This window comes from Anser brachyrhynchus (genome assembly GCF_964034855.1).
Source record: "Anser brachyrhynchus genome assembly, chromosome: 7".
Classification (NCBI taxonomy): Eukaryota; Metazoa; Chordata; class Aves; order Anseriformes; family Anatidae; genus Anser; species Anser brachyrhynchus.
Window position 1 is genome coordinate 19611017 of NC_137701.1, and position 20754 is coordinate 19631770.

At 36.2% G+C, this 20754-nt stretch overlaps 1 protein-coding gene across 5 annotated transcripts in view; it reads left to right on the forward strand.

Moving 5' to 3' along the window:
• The window catches only part of OLA1 (Obg like ATPase 1), a 129209-nt gene that overhangs the window by 82971 nt on the left and 25484 nt on the right, over positions 1 to 20754 (forward strand). For all 5 annotated transcript variants that reach the window (XM_080600856.1, XM_080600859.1, XM_080600857.1 and 2 more), the window contains 2 exons: positions 5646 to 5726; positions 5989 to 6086. In XM_080600856.1, the coding sequence (XP_080456982.1) occupies positions 5646 to 5726; positions 5989 to 6086 (179 nt within the window). The remainder of the gene's footprint in view (positions 1 to 5645; positions 5727 to 5988; positions 6087 to 20754) is intronic.

Consider the following 20754-nt stretch of genomic DNA (forward strand, 5'->3'; position numbering starts at 1 on the left):
TTGTACCACAGAGGAGCTCATTGTCACTCCAGTTGATGCAGTACCTGACTTGTTCTCTTTCTTGCACCTGGCTGCTACAGCTTATTTAAGCACTTAACGTATTTGAAAAACATGATCTAACCTTTTTTTAACTGCAAAATTTGTCTAAATTGTTTTTTAAAAATACCGCTTTGTCTAAACATTGCTTTTACAATAAATTCTTTCTTTATCACTTCAGTCCTGCTCTTCTACATCACCAGGAAACCTCTCAGAAGAGTACAGAGATGAGGCTATGCTAGCTAGAACTGAAAACGTTTTCCCAGGAAAGCTATGAACAGGACTGTGATCACCATACATTTCGTTGTGTTAGCAAGGAAACTGTTGTGGGTGTGATAAATTGTTCCTGGAGCTGCACAGTTTAACTGGCTAGGAGTACTCTTTACCTCAAATAGAGTAGTTTGTACCTGTGACTAAATAAACACCATAGCTATTTTGAAAGGCAGATGGAATAATAATGATCTGTTTTGATCCCCTGCATATCTCAGTTTAATTCTCACAGGTGCGTTTAAACTTTTTTTTGGGGGGGAGGGGGGGGGAACCTTTACTTAAATATTTTCTAGGGAGAGACAAATTACTGTAACTTGAATAAGCTGTGCCAGTGATTAATTAACTTTACTGTTTAGAAATAAATAAAAATAAACAAACATGTTTTTAGTTTGTATTTGTCAACCTTCAGCTTTCAGCCATGTGTTTTCTGCATGCTAGTGTGAAAAGCCCTGACTTTTTGGTGAGATTCAAGCATGTGAAATCTTAATATCTAAGCATTTTTTTTGAATACCTTTTATAATTTTTCTCCCATCTTTTGGTATTTCATCAGGTAAGTGCGAAACTATTCACATTTGACATTAGTATTTATGTACTCAAAGACTGCATTAGTCTTTTTAGTTACAGTACAGTAACTAAAGCCTAATCTTGTAACCTTCAAGTCTTAGTCTCTCTTGCAAGGGGCAGGTCCGCTACGTAGTAAATACTTTGTCCACCCTTCCTTATCCCCCACCCATTACCCATATGAGCTTGAATTTATTCTAATGATAGACAGATTTAGTAAAAGCAAACAGCGTTCGACAGTTCTGGTCACTGCATGTGTGATTCATGTTTTTAGTCATTTATTCTTGTAATCTGTGTCATTAAAATGGTCTTTTTCATTATTTTTTTAGGGTGATGATGAAAGTTAAGTAGCAATACGCAAGTAATTTATTTGGAGCACCACTGGAAACACACTGTAGATTTTCTATCTACATTACACTCTAGACCTACTAGTTAGGTAGTGTTGATTGCATTTAGTGTATGTAGTGTTTGTTTTTTAATTAAACACTTTTATGTCACTTAGCCAGATTCCTTAGGGAATTCTGAGTATATTAATTTTACACTATTACCTTTACTGCTGGCATGCTATGCTGTCAGCCTGTATGAAATGAGGGGCGCTAACTAAGAGCTACAGGTAATGTTTTAGGTAGTCCTTATAGTTTTTCAGAGGAACACAACAGTGAAATTGATGGAATTTGGCCAATTTCACCTCATTTGCCATGTTGCTACTTCAGTATAGCAATGCCTAAATTGAAATATTTTAATTGAATACTTCAAAAGCAGATGTGTTCACAGGTAGTTGGTCAGTCATTACATCTTGGAAGTACTGAGGCAAACAAGGTGCTAAGAAGCACCCTGTTTCCTAGAAATCTCTTGTCTGGGGGAAGGAAAGAGCCCTGTATTCAGTTAGTCTCTGTAGTAGCGGAGACTTTTGCACTGCCTGCAAAATCACGGAGAGTTCACTTGCACTTTGAAGTGTGAAGTGATAATCCTCACGACTGCTTACTTCTTTATTAAATTTGCGGAAGTTAATTACATGCCCTGCTAATTTCCAACAAAAACCTCACAATTCTCTGATGCCAAGTAGGCAAGTGAGTTTTCCAAGCTTTAGTTTAGTCCCTCACGCTGTAAGAAGAATTTGGCATTGGCACATGTTATAACTATCATCCATCCAGAGAGTTTATTAATATATGCACATTTTTCTACACAGTAGTGTCTCATGAGCATGTCTTGATAAATCTGCTAAATGCAATTTAAATGTATTTCTTTGTGGTATTTTATACCGTTGGGACTTACTGTTAAGGTCCTGCTTAACATTTCTGGGTTGACTACTTGCCTTCATTTGAAAAGGAGAGCAGGACCTAAATTAAAATCTCTGTACTGCATATGGCTAAATATACCAAGTATCCACATGTGCTAAATATACTGCCAAGGGTATAGTCAGAAATGATCTAATGTTTAAAACAGTGGTATTTGATATTCATGATGTTTGCTGTACTTCATGTGCTTTGACAATCGTATCTAAATGGGATTTTGGAGGCTTTTTTTGATGGTGTTCTTAAATGATGCTTGGTATAATGTTGCTATCTGAAAAATGGAACCAGAGTCCCCCTCTCATCAAAGACAGAGAAGGGGATCGTTCTGCTGGTGACAGATTGGCCTCGCAGCACGCAACTGGGAAGGCCAGACCTAACGAAACAAAGTGGATCATTGCTCTGCGTTCTGTTATTAAGCATCTCTGAGTTAACTAGAGTAGTGACTAGAAGTGTTTAAATAACTGTTAAAATGAGAGTGAAGATAAAAAGGTCGGTTCATATTCTTTCGCCAGGCCTAAATAGAAACAACTAATAAAAGCAAAAATAGTGCTAAATGAAATACAGCCTGAAAACGTGCTTTTTGCCTGTTTGTTTAGAGTTTTGGGGTGGCTGAGAGAACAGGAAATACGTGGGAATAGTTGCCTTTCTTCATATTGTTATTAGCACTTTACAGATTTGTTGTTAAGGGATCATATTAAATCTCATGTAAAGGGGACACCGCCACTGGTGCAGGGGAACCCGAGTTCATCTGTCTCGTGTCATTTGAGTTGTGGGCTGCCTGCCTTAAATTCTGCTGGGTGCGGCTGTCCCGGTACTCTGTCAGAGAAAATTTGAATAATCATTTCCACTTTTTTTCTTTGTGTCTTCCTGCCTCACCAGCTTTGAACATAGACGTTATGTTTGCTAATAAGTTTGTCCTTTTTTTAAAGAAAGCTTTCCAATACTTCGCCACTTTCTCTGTAAAACTGAAGCAGGCTTGCATGCATACAGCTGTCAGTTCTGCGCAGCAGGTTGTGTTGGTTAGCCTTCTCCGTAGAAGTTAGCCACGCAATTATTCCTCTGGAACAACAGCTGTGAACTGCATGAAGTTGGGTACCTCAAACTGAACTCTGAAAAATTAGGTCTGTTTCAAAATTGGCTTAGACATGTAGCTATAAGTAGCCAGTTGAATGGGGAAGGGAATCTCTGATTGACGTCTCTGTGCTTAGATAATGCTTTGGAAAGAGCAAATGTTATTTGTTGTATTGATTCTTGAAATTTTCTGGAGGTTCCACATTATGTAGCTACCCTTACAGTCTGATTGGAAAAAAAAACCTTATTGCTGCTTAAGCCTAAAAATTGGCTTTGACAACTCTTGCTATAGTGTTTTCTTCTGTAAATTTTTTATTGACTCTAATTTATATGCGATAACGAGTTCCTGTTGGACGGGAATTGTAATGCTGAGAACCATGTGGTAGGTGCCTATAGAATTATTTAAAAACCTGAAATATCAGGTAGTCAGAATTCCTTCACTGCTGGACAGGAATTCGAGATTGCGTTGATTTTTTTTGTCTATCTATTTAAACAAAAGCTGAAGATAAAGATCTTAAATGAAAGGCACCTATTGCTAGAACTGCTTCCCTTGCCTCGTTTGCAGTGATTAATTAAAAAATAAAAAGCAGATAGGGTTAAAGATAAGATGGCACCGTGGTTTTCTTTATGTGTAATCTTGTTGCATGTCTCTACATAAGCTGTTCTGGCCACTCATCACAGTAACCAGCTGGGCCATTTCACCTGCTGGAGCCATTAAAGAGGACTCTCTCCCCCTAGATTAATCCCCTCCGACATTAGTTTTTTGCTCTGACAACTGGAGCAGGCATTCAGAATTTGCAGGTGGCCAGTGTGACGCACATAATTGCCTACAATTTTAGGCAATGAATAAAAATGGTCTACATTACTTGTCAAAGGTTGTATATGCAGTGCCAAGTGAGATCTATGGGAAGCCTTTTAGGGTTTAAAGAACAGTTAATAGCAAAGCTGCACAGTGCTTTTTTAATCATAATGCATTTGTAATATAGCACTTTGATCTTCTCCTTGTAGGAAATGGTGTTATATTAGCCACTTTTAAACATTTATGAGTGAAATTCACTTATAGGAGAGTAAAAGTGATTATTCTTCGTCAGAACATGTTAGATTTCATTAAAAGTTTTAGCTTGCCCCTTCCTTGTTAAAATCTGTGGGGAGTCATGTTCCTGGAGGGTTTCAAATCAGGATCTGAAGATTTTGAAGAGCTTTGTCTTTGTTTTTCGCTGCAGCAAGTGCTTGACTAGGAAAGACTGTAGTAAATACTGATGTTATTTGTGGTTGTTTATAATGTGCTTCAGCCGCATAGCATTAAGTGTAAAAAATTTTGTGCGCGCAATGGTTTCGGGAACGCTTCTTTGTATTTCAAATACCTTAATTCTCCGTTGTGTCAATTATAACCCCCAAAAATGCATTATTTAAAGCATGATCATAAATTATCTACCAGAAAAAATCGACTCTGAAATGTACTACTCCTAGAAGAGCCAAGTTTGACCTTTCAGACCCAAGAGCCTTTTATTAACACCTGCCTGTAAGGAGAGCCGTGCCACACGCAGCTTTCAGATTCAGCACCACAAAACTGATGAGGAAAGGCTTGAAGGGTTCAGTTTGTGTCACTTGCTGTTTGCCGTTTCCATTTCACAGATGATTAATCTTTCTGTGAAGAAAGGCCAGAGAAACAAAGCACATTGGGCTCTTCCTGCAGTTACTCCTTCTGAATGCACACTAGCTTGCTAACTAAAAGGCCTTTAGATTTCCTGCAGAGAGAGATGTTCTGAAAGTGAATGCAGCTGGTTGGAGGTCACCAGTGCAAGGCTCTTGCCATTGTGTAATGGAGGCTTTGGCAGGTTTCATTTTGGGGGGGAGGGAGAAGGTGTTGGCAAAAAATTAATGCGGAATAAAAAGGGCTCTGGCCATTTGAATTAATTTCTTGAAGGGTGGATCATCAATAATAGGCTCAATTTCTTTCGCTAACAATCGAAAAAAATATATTCGTGGTGTTTTTTCCCCACCCATTCCCTTTTCTTAATGGCATGTTTATATTGTACGTGGTCTCTCCCGCTGGATGCTGAAATGTCGCGTCTTACTGAGTTTGAAAAGCAATCTAAAATGTACCGATTTTTACATATGTTTTATGAGCTCTGCTAATTTTCATGGTGGCGAGAGATGATACTTGGATAGCATGTATTTAACTTTCTGATTGTGATTTGTATTTCTTCAGTAGTTGCTATTTCTCTTTAGTGACTCAAAGCAGGAATTTTTATTTTTCTGGGGTAGTAAAAATTGTTTTTAAAAGATGCTATCTAATTTTTAATTCGTTTGTACATTTTGAATTTTAATGTATACATGCCGTGTTTGTGGAAGAGAATTGTCTGATATCCAGCTGAGTTTTTGACTTTGTTTTTTCTTGATCTCGCATAGGACGTAATGTGCAAAATCAAAACCTGGGTAATAGATGAAAAGAAAGCTGTCCGCTTCTATCATGATTGGAATGACAAAGAGGTAGGCTATAAGTATTATCCCATGAATTGACTTCTAATTTTGCTACCTGTTACTGTCTTCTCTTTTAAAAGTTTTTTTAAAGAATTCATATTCAGAGTGTACTGAATGTTAAATTTATCAGTCAGTGCCGTGTTTGTCAGTGTGATCTATATACTAAACTTTAATTCTGTAGCCTTCTCAGAAATGCCATGAGGAAAAGAGTCCTAAAATTAAGTTGGTATAACTTGTTTTTAAAATTCTCCTCTTGTATTTTCACTTCTAGATCGATGTTTTGAACAAGCATTTGTTTTTCACTTCGAAACCAATGATCTACTTGGTTAACCTCTCTGAAAAAGACTACATAAGAAAGAAAAACAAATGGTGAGTGTGTTCAGGTCAAATATCTAGATTTATTTCTATTTCACATTTTTTTCAATGGCGAATAATTCCTTGCTTATTAAGATCAAAGTATATTAAAATAGGAATAAAAACTAACATTGCACTTTTTTTTGCCTGTTGTGTTCCCACTGATATGCTGCTGAGTACAATGCATATGGTGAAACCCTGAATGAAAGTGTAGGATAGAAAACAATATATTTTCCTTCCCTATATTTTTATGTGAATCCATTAACTATGAAGAAAACAGCTTTGATTTAGAACTACAGATTTAAATAAACACACATTTTTATCTTGTTGTATAATGCTGATCGTCTGAACAACATCTTTTTCATTCCAAGGGAATGAATTGAATGCCAGAGGAGTAAAGCTGTGTAAGTTGCACAGAAGGCTTTCAAACTGTGGCAAAATTGCACATTTTAACAGTACACTTCTGTTTGCAGTTGGGTTCCTTGTTTCCTTGCTACAGCTTGCACTTTGCTTACAGTGTATAGTCCTGCCTTGATGGTCTTTAATGCCACAAACAGTGCAGGTTTTGTTCACGTATTCCTGACATCAATATTGTGACTTAGGTACATGATGGTTATGAAATCAGTCTATCAGACATTCAATGAACTGGTTGAAGATTCAGTCCTAGCATGGTAGACATATGTTGGGAATCTGCTGTTGAGAAGTACAGCATTTAGCATGTCAGAGGAAGCTCTAGATGGGATAAATATTTGGTTTGTGGAGGAGGGAACAGGATTAAATAGTATACTATGAAGAAAAATCAATAGCAGTATATTTAAAAAAAAACCAACTTATTTTTTTAGTATTCACATCTTTAAACACTTCACTTGTGAGATACTTTGAAGATGTATAAACGCATGTTTGTGAACAGATATATGCATGTAACTCATCCAAACAAATCAAAAGTATCCAAAGCGGAATATCTGAATTCTCCTAAAGTACACCCTCTGTTTCTCCCTGTACTTCATTAAGTACTTAGATGCACATGGTTTCAATTTTCCATTAAAAATTCTCATTTCCATATGATATCAAAGAGTGAGAAGGCTTTAAACTGAAAAATAAACATTCATAGACTGGAAGCCAAAACAATAATTAATGTCAGATGGTTAACTCCAATAAATCATTAGAATAAATTCTGTGAAATTACTGCAACTAAAACTGTCCTTATGATACTCCAAGAAATTTTGTGTTAGTATTAAAGAACAAAATTTAATCTATTAAATAGGAACCTATGTCACCCCAAAACACAGACTTTGGATTGAACTTGGTAAACGGTGTAATAATCTAAGTTTTTCATGTTTGGCCAAATTTTATAGTTGTTAATTTATTAATTCTTTAAATGTTTTGTATGTAGGAATGTTTAAACATTAAAAGTGGTTATATCCAGGAAAGTCTTTAAAATCTGGGTAGTAGCACTTGCTCTGTTAGGTGATTTTTTTTTTTTCAAGTACAAACGTTGAGGTTTCCTATGGTTTGCTATAAACAGTACAGATGTGGAAGTTTATGTGAAAATGGATGCATCGGTTTCCCTGTCCAAAAAAGGATCCTCACACCTGTATTTGGATGATTACAGGTAGAGCTCACTGGCTCTAATTGTACAGTAAATACCATTTCCCAGACCCTAATGGTAGACAGACTACTTAGGAGACGCCAGTCTGTGATTTAGCTGTCGCCAGTCACCCCATGTTTTTTGTGAGACTGGTTGTGATGATGACATAGTTAAACCCAATTGAAAGCAAATCTTTGTATAAATTACAATTTTTAATTTGTAAAAAAAAATCAGATGTTTGAATTGAGAAGTCATATAATGAAATGGTTTAACTGTTTCTATTACAATTAATGATTTAGTTTTAAAAAAGTATATCCAGATCTCATGGATGTTAGTGTAATTGTAGCCGAAAGATCAAAGCCTGGGTAGCTGAGTGATGTTCCAGAAGAGAATTTACCACATAGCCATTTTCAGTACAGTTTCTGCCTCCTGCTGTTCCTATTTTCCCTCAAGCTAGCCATTGACTACCCCCTGTGCATCCCTGCTCGTAAAAAATGATTGAGGAAGTATTTGTCATGTATTTATGAGTGGGAAACATTGTGTGATAGGGAAAGGCATCTACTAGAACCAGAAAGATTGCCATTTTCCTTCATTCAGCCACTCTGCTACAGCTTTAAATCCTCTGTTTATGCAACATAGCTTTTATATTTAAGAGCAGAATAAATTTTTTCTATGAAGGATACTAACGGTAGGCTTTGCTATTTGTATGGTGCAAGCAGATGTAAATGATTAGAATATATTTTGCCGTTAGATGCCACTTAATTTGTGATTTTTTGTTACTATTTTGAGGGGCAGAGGTACACATTTGAAATGTAAGCCACATTTAGACTTGTCGTTCAAGTTGAAAAAGTTTATTTCTGAGCATAATTTGTAATATTACTGTAACAAAAGTAAGGTTAATGCAGGAAATGCTCAGCAGTATAAATGTTTTCATAAGACTTTTACAACTATAGAAGTATTTAAAACAGCAAAGAAGAGGAGAGGTGTTTTGATTGTGGGTATGAGAGGAAAACTAAAATTGTCTTTGTTTTACTGGGTCATTCGTTCAGAATTAATGAACATTTTAACTGTTAGCTAAAACACACATTTAAGTGCTAACATGTTATTTTTCAATCCTAGAAAAGAAGAAAACACAGTGAAAGATAGGACTATTGTGTGTCTGAGTAGGTGTGTTGACCTTTTGAAAGATGTAAAAACTGGAATGGCTCCAAGCAGCTACTTGCTGGTTTTAACAATGTTGAATTAGTCATTCAGTTGATTTATGATTAAGACCTAGCCCCTGAAGAGAAGCTGACATGGCAGCTGTGTTAGTTGCACTTGTGTTATGATCAGATGACAGTAATCATGATGTTGTATAGAGGAATCCACTGAAACTGTTCCTACTACATATTGCCATGCTCTAAGAGAATACTTAATCTCTTCTTTTAATAAATCCTAATGATTTTTATATGGCTATACTACCACCTTAACATGATAAGTGTATATTTGAGCTTCATCATGATAGTATTCTAAATGAGCTTATTCTTTTTCAATTAAAACTGCTTTCTGAGTTATACGATGTAAAGTAAATCCAGGACATAAGACTTGTCAGCCCTTCACCTAATTAAAGGTTTGTTTTGGTCTTGCTAAAGAGGATGCTTTTAGCAGATCATAATATGAAAATGAATTATGAAATATGTTGAGCTAATTAATAAGTGGATGTAGTGGACTGTACTTAGCATACTGTTAGTTGCAGCGATTGGGAATGATTCTTTGCAGTGGGCACCAGGAACATTGTTATGTGTCAGGCTAATCTTTTGACTCAACTCTTCAGGTCTAAACAATTGATTTTTAATTTTTTCTTCAGTCTATGCATAGAATGCAACTTAAAGAGCTGACTATGATGTTAAAGATTTTCTAATATGAAGCATGAAATTAGGAATATGTATAGTGTCATCATTAAGTTGTTTGAGACTTGATACAGATCTTTGTATATTGTTTTCTAAAACAATTCAGACTTCTTGAGTATCCAAATTTATGTTAACATTACTATCAAGGGTTCTTTCTCAGAATGTTAGGGTAGACATCTTGTTAATGAACAAGTTGGGTTGTGATGGGATAGGGTAACTCTTCACATATCTTATTCCTATGTGTTTAAAGAAGGTGCGTTGGTTGTAATGAATAACCCTCTTCCTGTTAATTTTTATAGCATTTGTTATGTTCTTAAGCTAGAAGAGCCACAATTAGGTGAGATGAAAGGTCTGTTTTTTCTGGTATCGTGTTTCTGACAGGCCACTAGCAGATGTGCAGGGAAGAGTATAGGTACAGATTAAGCAAATAGAGTATATGTGCCCAGCTTCTTGCAATCTGTTAGTGTAGAACTGACTAAGCGAGATGTGATATACTTATGGTTAATAATTTTTGACTGATTTTTATTCTATAAATTTAGCCATTGACCTTTTCAACCTAAGTATACTCTTGGCATCCCAATATCCTGGAGCAAGGACTTCCACAGTTTAACTATGTGCTATATGGAGAAGTACTTCCTTATGCTTGTTTTGGATCTGCCACATCATAATTTCATTTGATGCTCCTTAGATCTTGTAGTATGAGAGTGAATAATCCTTTTTCATTCATCTTTTCCATATTGCTTCAGATGTTCCAAATATAACCAAAAAAAAAAAAAAGACATGAAGAAAAAAATGTCAAGGGTAAACTACAAGGAAGACCCAATGGGCTTGTGCATGAATTTATCTGCTTTGCCCAACCTTTCACTTTTAGACTACTTAGGAAAGAAAGTTAGCACCTGGTGGTGACTGGAGACTTGATGTTCTTGGTCTTATTTCTGTGGGTACATGTCCACTGGTAGAATAGATCTGATAGCTGTGTGTTCTCCATCTTAACAAAACAGCAAGGTAACTTCGTGTGTTGTTAGAGCGCAGAGGACTCAGTGCAAGAGGACTGAGAGGAAAAGAAACAATATCCAGAAGGTTTTCATGTCTTCAGCACGCCTGTTAAAAACAAGAAAAGAAAACTTGGAAAAAAAAAAAACATAATTCAACATGAAAAATACCCTTCAGCTCCAAAACTTCCCCATCCACCCTTAAATAATGTCTGCTTTTAGAGAAGTCCTGAATATATTTTCTCTGTATAGATTCTTCTTGGATTTGTTAGCAGTGAATATTTGATCTCTATGGTTAAAAAAAAAAAAAAGTAAAAATTGTTCCATAGCATTTCACCTACATTTCAGTTTGAAACCTTCCAAAAGACATTTAAAACAAGCACATATTAATGAAAATGGTAACATTGGTGTGACATATCATGAAACAAAACATTTTAATGAGCAGTATTAACAATATGTATATTTAAGAATCCTTCTAATAAATAGATTTACAGGAAACACAGACAAAGAACAGCTGTGGGCCAGCTCCACCTCCTTTACAATTGAAAGTATGGTGACTAAATAAAAATATGAAACATCTCAATGTTAGTTCCACAAAAACCATCTCTTTCCACTGTCTACGTTTCAGCCTTTTCCAAAAGCTGTCTGAAATACATGAACTTTGCAGATTTTGCTTTAAAAAAAAAAAAAACTGGACCAGATATCTAAACGTAGTTCCTCTCCTGAAAGGAGGGATCCTGTAGGTAATGAACATTAGCAGTGCAGAGGGAAACAGAAGTACATCTTTTTGACATGGCACACGAAGTCTTAAACCAGCTACAGCCTTTAGAACAGTTATTCACCAATACCAGCATATTGGTCATGTAGCAGGGTACCCAAGTCAGTGCAGAATGCTGTTGTCACTAACTTCAGCTTCTGAATTACGTTTATTTTCTGATTATGTTGTGTATATTTAAATATGCTGTAGGTCACGTAGTAATGGATGTTTAGGCAGATAAATTGTATGTACATTTTCAAGAATGTACAATTCTTTAAAATTCTTTAAATTTCAGTTATAAATTGTGGTATTGAGAAGCTTCTTTGATATAGTTGATTTAAGGTTCTCTTCTATGCTGATGGATCTGGAAAATTTAGAATTTTTCTTAATATGTAATGCTTGTCCCTGCCTTACAACTGAAATCTTTTTTTTTTTTAAAAAAAAGTAATGAGTGGGTAATTATCTGTGCATAAATGGCATTCGGCATACGCATTTTACAGTCAGATATTCAGAGTTAACAAGATGAGAATTTAGATTTCCTCTCGTACCTTTGCTGTCTGTGAGACAGAAGACCTTACATCACAGCTTTGTTTTAACTAGAGGCTTGCATATGTTTTCCATAGAGCACTTACATACATTAATAGGGGATGGTGCATGCTGTTTGCTTAATAAACAGCTATTCTTTATTATGTCTCATACAAATTAATTAATGAATACAAATTAATTTCTCACCCATCAACCTAATTGCAATCTCTCTTCTTTCTGGCATCTTTGCCTGACATTCCCAGTTGGCTTCTTGTCACTATCTTACCATTTCCAGTGACTTTTCATTCAGTTGTTCTGTCTGTCCCATTTTTTTTTTTGCTCCAGCCTTTTCCTAGCTGAAGTATCCTCCTTGGACCTTTGCCAGATTCTCTCCCTTTTCTCTGGTTTCATCCCATTCTTGCTGGCTTAGTTCCAGTCCAGTCCTTCAGACTGGATTTCTTTCACCAGGCTTCCCGCTTTGCTTTGCCTCTTCCTCCGCCCATTTGAATGTGAATGCATATTGTTTGGCTAGCAGCAGGAACTGGAGACCTGTCTCTAAGCATAGGGAAGATGGATTCCCTGCTCTCGTCTCCAATGGGTAACCTTGCTTCAAACCCCAAAACAAGGCAAAAAAAGACCACAAACAAGCCAAAAAAAAAAATCTAGCTCCACTCATGTACGGGTGCTGTGGGGCATATAAAGAGGTTAAACCTTTGAGACTGTTCAGTGTTAAATTTGAGGAGGTTTTCTCCTGAGGACATGAGTTGGTGTTCTGTTGTTTGGTTTTCTTTTTTTGATAGATTATGAGGTTACTAAATCTAGATGGATTTTCACGGAAGTGCAGTGGTTTTTCTCTGATACCAAGTTTGCTGTGTGCCACATGTAAAGTTTTGGCTCCTAAGCAAAGCTTTTCAAAGAAAAAAAAAAGTCATCTGGGATGTTTTAAAAATGGACAATACTGCACGGTGAAGCTGCTTTCAAAGTGTTCAGCCCACTTAATTACAACGTGGCAGTTAGAAGTGGCTAAAACTCTGGTTGTGAAGTCAGGAAGTAAGGCCTCAGTAATTCACCTAGGACATCTTGGGTCTTGAAACTGGGTAAAATGGGTGGTGGTGGCAGGGAGCCCCCCGGTTCTTGGCAAGGCCTTTCCTAGGCAGGTGAAGGTAGCCTTAAGCTATTCTACAACTCACCAAGTACTGCGGACTGGAGAGAGCAGGGTGGCCGCTGTAGTGAAGCACTGTTTGTGCAGCGTTGCAAAGGGTGCGGATGTCAGCCCTCCATACCGCAGCTCGAAATACCCGCCCAGGCCTCAGTGCGTTAGCTCCTAGAGAGTCTCTTGTATGCTCCGAAACCATCCATGTGCTTCAAGCTGACTGTGCTATCAGAGTACTGCAAAAGAGCTGCTACTTAATACTTCATGTCAGTAAGGCTGTGCTGAAAGCATCTCTCATTTCTCTGCAACTTCATCGCTCTGTGTGCGAGCGCTGTCTTACCCAGCTGCATGTTATCCCAAGCCCTTTTCTGAAGAACTCAGATTTGCTTCCCATCTTCTGTTCCTTTTCTTGTTCTCTCTCCAGATGATGATCTTGGGGTTTGTTGGAGTCTTATTTTGTCTGTCATCACTTTTTTGGCTGTCATCACTGAGCTCTTCAAACACAGCTCTGTGGCTGCAGAGTAGTGTTGAACAACTGCAACTCTAAGTTCAGATGCTCCACCAGTTTTATAGTTGGCTCGTAATCTTAGGAATTGCTACCTGATAATGTAATAATTTTGAGTCTACCTTGGCAATTCTGAGAATCAAGTAACTTGTGTGATATTTAGTTTAAACACTTGTGTTTTCATAGGCAGAATCTAAAGCAATAGGTGCTAGCTTTCAACAGGCAAAAACATAACTGCTGATAAAGTTGCCCAAAACAGTGAGGAGTAAGAAGGGGGCATCTCTATTTGTATACCGTCTAAGCATTTGAGAAACTTTGCATTTTCACAATCTTCATTCAAACTGGAAGTTTTCAATAACTATTTTTGTCACCATTTATAAACACATTCTACTTAGGATGTATAGTACTAGGGGAGAGAATAATTTGGCATTGGGTGTCAAATCAATTAATTACACAACTTTGCTTCATTCAGTAAGCAGTGCAGAGAGGGACTTCCACAGAAAATGATATGTGGTGACATAGTCAAAGACGATGACAAACTTTGTTGCAAAGTCATTGCAAAATGACATGAAATGGACTCTGGCTGTATCATGAGGTACAACATCCTTTTCAAATTTCAGTCTGTTTAAAAGTGAAGAATGCTCAAACAGCTCAGAAACAAATCTGAGACACACAGATATGTCTGGGTGTAGATTTTTGTTACTGCATAATATAGTTGGAGAAAGTAAAGACTGATAAATGACTGTTCCTCTTTCTTCCCATTTTTTTGTGTAAAAGGAAAGGCTTACTTTAATTTTCTGCAGCTTGCATTCCAACACTTGGGAATTTTGTGCTTTATGCCTTAGTTTTCTTTACTATTTCCCTAAAAGCTTCTTTGCTGGTGACATAGAAAAATGTGTGTGTTTTTTTTTTTTTTTTTTGGTGGGGTGTGAAGGAATGCTCTCTTTTAAAATCAAGTTACCTAATAAAAATATTGATATTGTCTAGTAATTGCTTTTTTTTTTCCCCTGGAATAATGTCAGTCATCTCCTGAATGACATCTGCAGAAGTATCGTCCGTTCTGTCAGTCCTCTTTGTCAAAGGCTTTCCAAATGTGCCTGGAGTGATTTAAGTGTAGCCTGTATGTAGCTGTGGTCCTTCACTGAACACTGGTATCACAGGCTTGATTGGCTAAACAGCATGCTGCTCCCATGCCTAAATGAGGATTTCTAGCTTGTGAATAGATTCTTTTTTAGAATGTTTCTGTTGTAAATGCATTTGCTGTATGTCACTGCAGTTTAGTGCATAGCTTTTGACAAGGTACAGTCAAGCAGCCCCATATTACTTTTACTGTCAGCTAAATGAGTTTGGGTATTTTCAGTAGCTTGATACCTTTTCATAGGCTCTATGCTGAAATTTTCAGCTTCAGAGATTTCTCATCTTGCTTTTTATTGGCTTATGTTCTTAGATTCATACTTGCTTCTATTTAGGGGAGTAGGCACCTTTCTGTCATAGTGCTCAGACCCAGAGAAATCAACTAACTTAAACATTGAAACGGATAAAGTACAAGACAAAAAGAAAAAAGTTTTCCTCACTTGTCTTTGTTACAAAAAGGACAAACAGGGAAGGGAAAGCAACTTAAGAAATCAGCCTTTATGCTGAGGACCAGATTCTGGAATTTACAGTATGTTCCAGTTGAGGTTTACTAGTTCTGAGCATCAGCAACACAACCCCATCAGCAGATCCGCGGGGATTTTGGAACAGATAAGGGTTCTAACCACCATATCAGTGCTGTCATCTGTCTACAGGGTGGTAAATAGTTTCAGTGAATTCACTCTTACTCATTTTGGAGTAAAACAATTTGACTGTGCATGTAAGACAGTAGATGTTGGTGTCAAAATCCCTTTCACATTTCAAATTTGTGATGAGAGACATTGCTAATGAAGAAGTTTCCTTACTCGTCTTGCGTATTATAAGCACAGCCACCTTCACTGCAGTGATTTTTGTGTGCATGAAATAACATTGACGAGACAGAGAAGGGAGTAAGGTGAAATAGTCTTCTCAGTTGTATTTCTCAGGGATAAAGATTATCCATTGATTTCAAATGAGAGTCAAAATGTACATGGAGGAGCTCTGTTCTGATGCGTTTGTCTGTTTACTGTTGACTAGTAGAAATGTATTCCTTTTTGTGACATAAGTTAAAAAGGTCCAGTTACACTTCTGTCATTACTCTTAAAGTGCTGTATGCTAATATACTGTAGCTGAATCGAGTTATCTGTTCTGCGTGTTGGAACCTCAGGAGAGTTTTGACGTGGAAAGAGGAGTAGGGGCTGATCTACAAATGCCATGGTTTGGCTCATGAGCTAGAAGATTAGCTTGAATTTGTCCCATTAATGAGCAGGTCTCATGCTAGAAAATAGGATTTTTTGTTCTTTTAAGTAAAGGGTATTTTGCCCCCTTTTTTTTTCTTTATAAATCATCTAGTAGGATTGTGCAAAATCACATTTAAAAGAGTATTATTATTATTATGTTTGATAGGAATTGTGTATTCTTAAGTTATGGTATGTGAAGTTATTAGTTTATTATTAACTTACAGAGCCATGCACCTTTCAGAATGAATGAGTATTGTTAGCCAGACAACATAGAAACAGAATTTGAATGTAGTCCTTGAAGCAAATAAGTTGCTCTTTCAAATCAAGGAAAAAATAGATGCTTTGGGTATGTGTGCCCTGCTTTTAACATCTGTTGGGTCATTATTATTATCACTATATCTGACGCGACATTTAAAACCCACCAGTGTATGTTTATTTTTGTGTGGGTCCTGTTGAGAAGTTGGAAGGCGGAGAGAAAGGCTTTTGAATGACTGTAGAGAGGTGAGCGGCTGTGTCCTCGTCCCTGTTCCATGCTGGATGAGCAAAGCAAGTATTTCTCATTCCTTGTGTTAGGATCTAATACCTCCTGAAATTTTCTTTTGTGATTTGTTTGTGGCATTCCCATTCTCTGGAAGAACGGTTTATGGAATATTGCTGCTTTCTACAAATAAGTAAGTGTTAAACATCAGTCAATGAAAAATAATTTATTACAAATAGAAAAATGTCTGAAAGGAAATTCTTTTATACAGTTGGAAATAAAAGCTGCTTTGGTTTGGCATGCATTTTTCAAGTTTATTTTTGTGCTGAAGTAAATTATTTGTTTTACAGTTGACAGACATCTTTCAATGACAGTTATTTTTGAAAATATGATGCTTTAAAAATTATTAAAAGCTTTTTATTTTGTGGTTATTTATAGCTCAATTTTATATATTAAGTATATGGATATATGTTTTCTTTTAATTGCTCTTTTTTCCCAAGAGCAGTTAGTTACCTTCTAAAGTTTTGGCAGAGTATTTTGTTTTCACAGTTTGAGTTTCCTATAATGATTAATAATGACTGATGTTCACACGTTTATAGTCACTGGTTTTATGTATACTTGTTTTAAAACCAAGAATAGGTGCTTCTTCATGTTTAAATTGGAGAGAAAAGTTTGTAGGTTATATCACTTTAATGGGAGATCTATCCCATTCGATAACTTATTTCATAGTATATCTCATTTGATAGTTTATTTACCCTTTGTTACCAATGCTTGACCTTAATTATTGTTAATTTGTTAAGAAATTACAATAAGATAAAGTTTGGGATTTACTGCGTTCCAGCAATAATACTAAATAATAAATAATTCTAAAAACTGAAGAGATATTTAGAAGATAAATAGGTGAAAGAGTAGATGCATGTGCTGGTTTTGTACTTCATTGGGTTGAACAGTGAGAATGGATTAATCAGATCCGTTTGATAAAGTTTCACTTTGGTTTTCATGTACTGGCACAGTGTTACACTTCTGAAGTGAAAATAATTTTAAGTCCAAACAAATGGCTTTTATTAAAATAAATAATCTTAACACCTAATACATTGAAAACCTACAAAATGTTGTGGATCTAAAACATGTGATGGTTCTTCCAGCTTGTTTTATTTCAGAGGCTCATTAAATCCATACCTGTTTTTATTTAATAAAATCTTGATGTCTCAGGATACTCAGATTAATGAAGTGTGTGTGCAAGTGCACGCGTGTTCAGTTTCCTGTAGGATTCTTTAAATTATTATTATTTAAAAATAACTTTATGGAAGGTAAATGTTTGTCTTTGGCTCCCTCTATCTGCCTGTCTCTATTTGTCTTTGTAAATTAATGATTCTTCATAACTTGCTTCCATCAGATAGCTTGGAGTCAGCTGAAGAATGTCTGCAAGTATTCCATGTAGGTGTGCTGTAAGATAAATAACTAAAAATGTCGTCAAAGAGACATGGAGGACTAGTAACGAATTTAGTTATACAAGCTCAAAAAAGCGGCTAATGTCTTTATGCCTAGACTGTATTTCTGAAATATTTTTGCATTCTAGTCAAGGTCTAATTTCTGTATTAGGTCTTCAATAAAGATATTGTTATATGCTCAAGGTATATTAAACAGAAGCATTTTAGTTGCCTGTCTTGCAGCAGCATGTGGTTGTGTGATAGCCTTTTGTTTCTGATTTCTGGTTATGTCAGTGCCCTGTTGACATAAAAGGTAACTAGATTGTTCTATTAGTGATTTCTGACACAGAAATGATTTGATGTGCTAACGCTGTTTCTGACAGAAGATATAAAGTTTTGACAAACATGCATGGCACAGCAAGTGTCCAATTCTAAAGAGCAAAATAAATGCAAACCACCATTATGGGGAACACAAACAGCCTGAAAGCAAGTTATCAGTAAGCAAATAATTGTTGAACTGTTATGAATGGAATAGGATGTTGAAATAGGGCATGATTGGCTGATGTTACATATGTCCTTGATTACCTTCCTTGTGCTTTTATCCTAATAAGTGACATTCTTTGTATTCCCTTGGATGGCTAGACAGTCTGACACTGAAGAAGAATAAATATTGCATGTGGTACACATTAAGCTGTCATCTAGGACAGCATTTATAAAAAGTAACTAGAAAAATTCATAAGAAATTCTGCAGTGCTACAGTTTCCTGGCTCCAGTCATAATTGTCAAAGTTCTTGACACATTCAGGTCTTCTGAAATGATTTGGGTTTACAGTTACTTGGTGTATGAATAATTATTAAGGATTCATTTTCTGTGATGATGCAGACTGTTAATGTTAGTTCTTCAAATGTTGCATTTTCACTAAAGGCCATGTAGTTTAAAAAAAAAAAAAAAGGCACAAGTGTGGTGTACGTAGCTAGTGCTGCTGCAGAAAATAGAACCAGCAGAGGTATATGTATAAAATAAAAGTAATGGACCAAATTAAAAAACTCAATTTCAAATACTGACTTCGAGTCTCTGTGGAATATACATTGTCAGCATGCACTGTTACTGTTATCCTACCTTGGAAATAGACTTCTTTTTTTTTTGTCTAAAATAGCATTATTCTGTCTTTTTTCCCTGACTTGAAATTGAGACTCAAAAGCAACATAGCAGGATATCGTCATCTCTGCAAGGGCAATGGAGAAAAACCCTTTTGAACTATCTAAGCTGATGAGTTAGTGTTTGAATGGTAATTATTTTAACCTTTAATTTTGAGAAGAGGGAAGTGTAGTAGTTACATTCTTCATACTTGCAAGTCAATTTCTTTTGATGACTTGCATGTTGACCAAATGTTCAATGGCTCCTTTGCCTTTTCAGGTGTTAATCTATCACTTAATGTGATACCATGGTACTATCTGGAACTTGACACAAAATGTCACTATATATATCTTAAGTGACTCTTAGAGCTCTATTACTGAGCAAGTCAGTGGAGCATTTTCACTACATATTGTATTCATGGTATAATTTGGTTTTGCTACATGTGAAAACACAGCTTTCTTCCATTTGTGACAGTATTGTCTAGTTAAGTGATCAGGTTGTTATTTTACTTAATTTCGACCATCCTCTAGGGGAAAAAAAGTTTACTTGAGGACTAATGTAGTCTTACAGATGGCATTGTGTGTATTCTCATGCCTCTTCCAAGTAGCCTATAACTTACAGGACCTCACTGTGAGCAGCTTGGAATGGGAAAATAGATCCATTGGCTCTTTGATAAGTTTGCATTTAATATTAATTGAAAAGCATTAAAATGGTTCCTAAAACCATGTTAGAAAAAATGTGTGTTCTTGGGAGCAGGTAAAGCTGAAACACCTGTTTTGGTTGAAGAAAGTTTTCTTCAAGTATAACACAGCTCAAACGTTACAGGTAACTGTTAACTCTGTAGACCACTACAGAGCACAAAATATTTGCCCAACTGGTAAATTGAACTCTAAGTCCCACTGTGGGAAATTGCTTTGCTGTGCTCCAAACAGCAGTTATCTCAGTAATTGTACCTGAATTCTTTTGTGGCTAATAGACAGTTGATGTCCTTTTTACCATGACAGAATTATTTTTGCTACAATATTATTAATTGCAAAAATTTCAGATAAGATGTCTTCATGTAGTTTCAGATGGCATGAGCATGATTTTTAATTGGTGCTGTGAGTGAGCTGGTTTTTGAGTTGAGAACATGCGTACCCCGCGTTTCACATTCTAAACTGGAGCTCGCAACAAGGAGCTTATCAGAGCAAATTGTCTAGTCCATCCCCTTCCTCACTCAACACCTAATGACCCTTTATCATCATGGTTTAGATTGCTGGACACAGATGTGAGAAAATACAAGTAATCTACAGGTAACTACAGTAGCTGCACTGATGTTCTCAGAGAACTGACTGCTGGGAAGATAAAAAGCTTCCCACAGAGTCTGTGACTTTCCAGCAGCAAAGCACATCATGAGCTCATACATGAAGTTTTATTTGCTGAAGATTCACAATAAGATGCATTAGGACATTCAGCAGGGTCCCTTCTTAGATGAGCACAAGAATTCTGTGAGGCTGTTAGTTGATGCACTAGTGCATGGCATCACGCTAAAGCTAGAAGGTCCAACAATATCAGTAATGTTTCTTTTTGAGAACATCACGAACACCAGCTATAAAGTGATATTGATATTAATGTAGCTTGTTCCTTGATTGTAAAAAGATCTAATGTTGTTTGACATTTTTTTTCTTGTTACAGAAAGTATTCAGGCAGGAAGCAATATTCTTCAGGAAAAAAAAAGGCTGCTGAGTATTGAAATACAGAGTTAGGAATACATGTTAGATATGAAGGTAGAAAAAAATTCTTGCTTGGAGAGAGTTATGTATGATTAATTACTGTGTTTTTTTCCTAGCATTTTTTGTTTTAATCATGTAGCAGATCTAAAAATCACTGTATATGTGA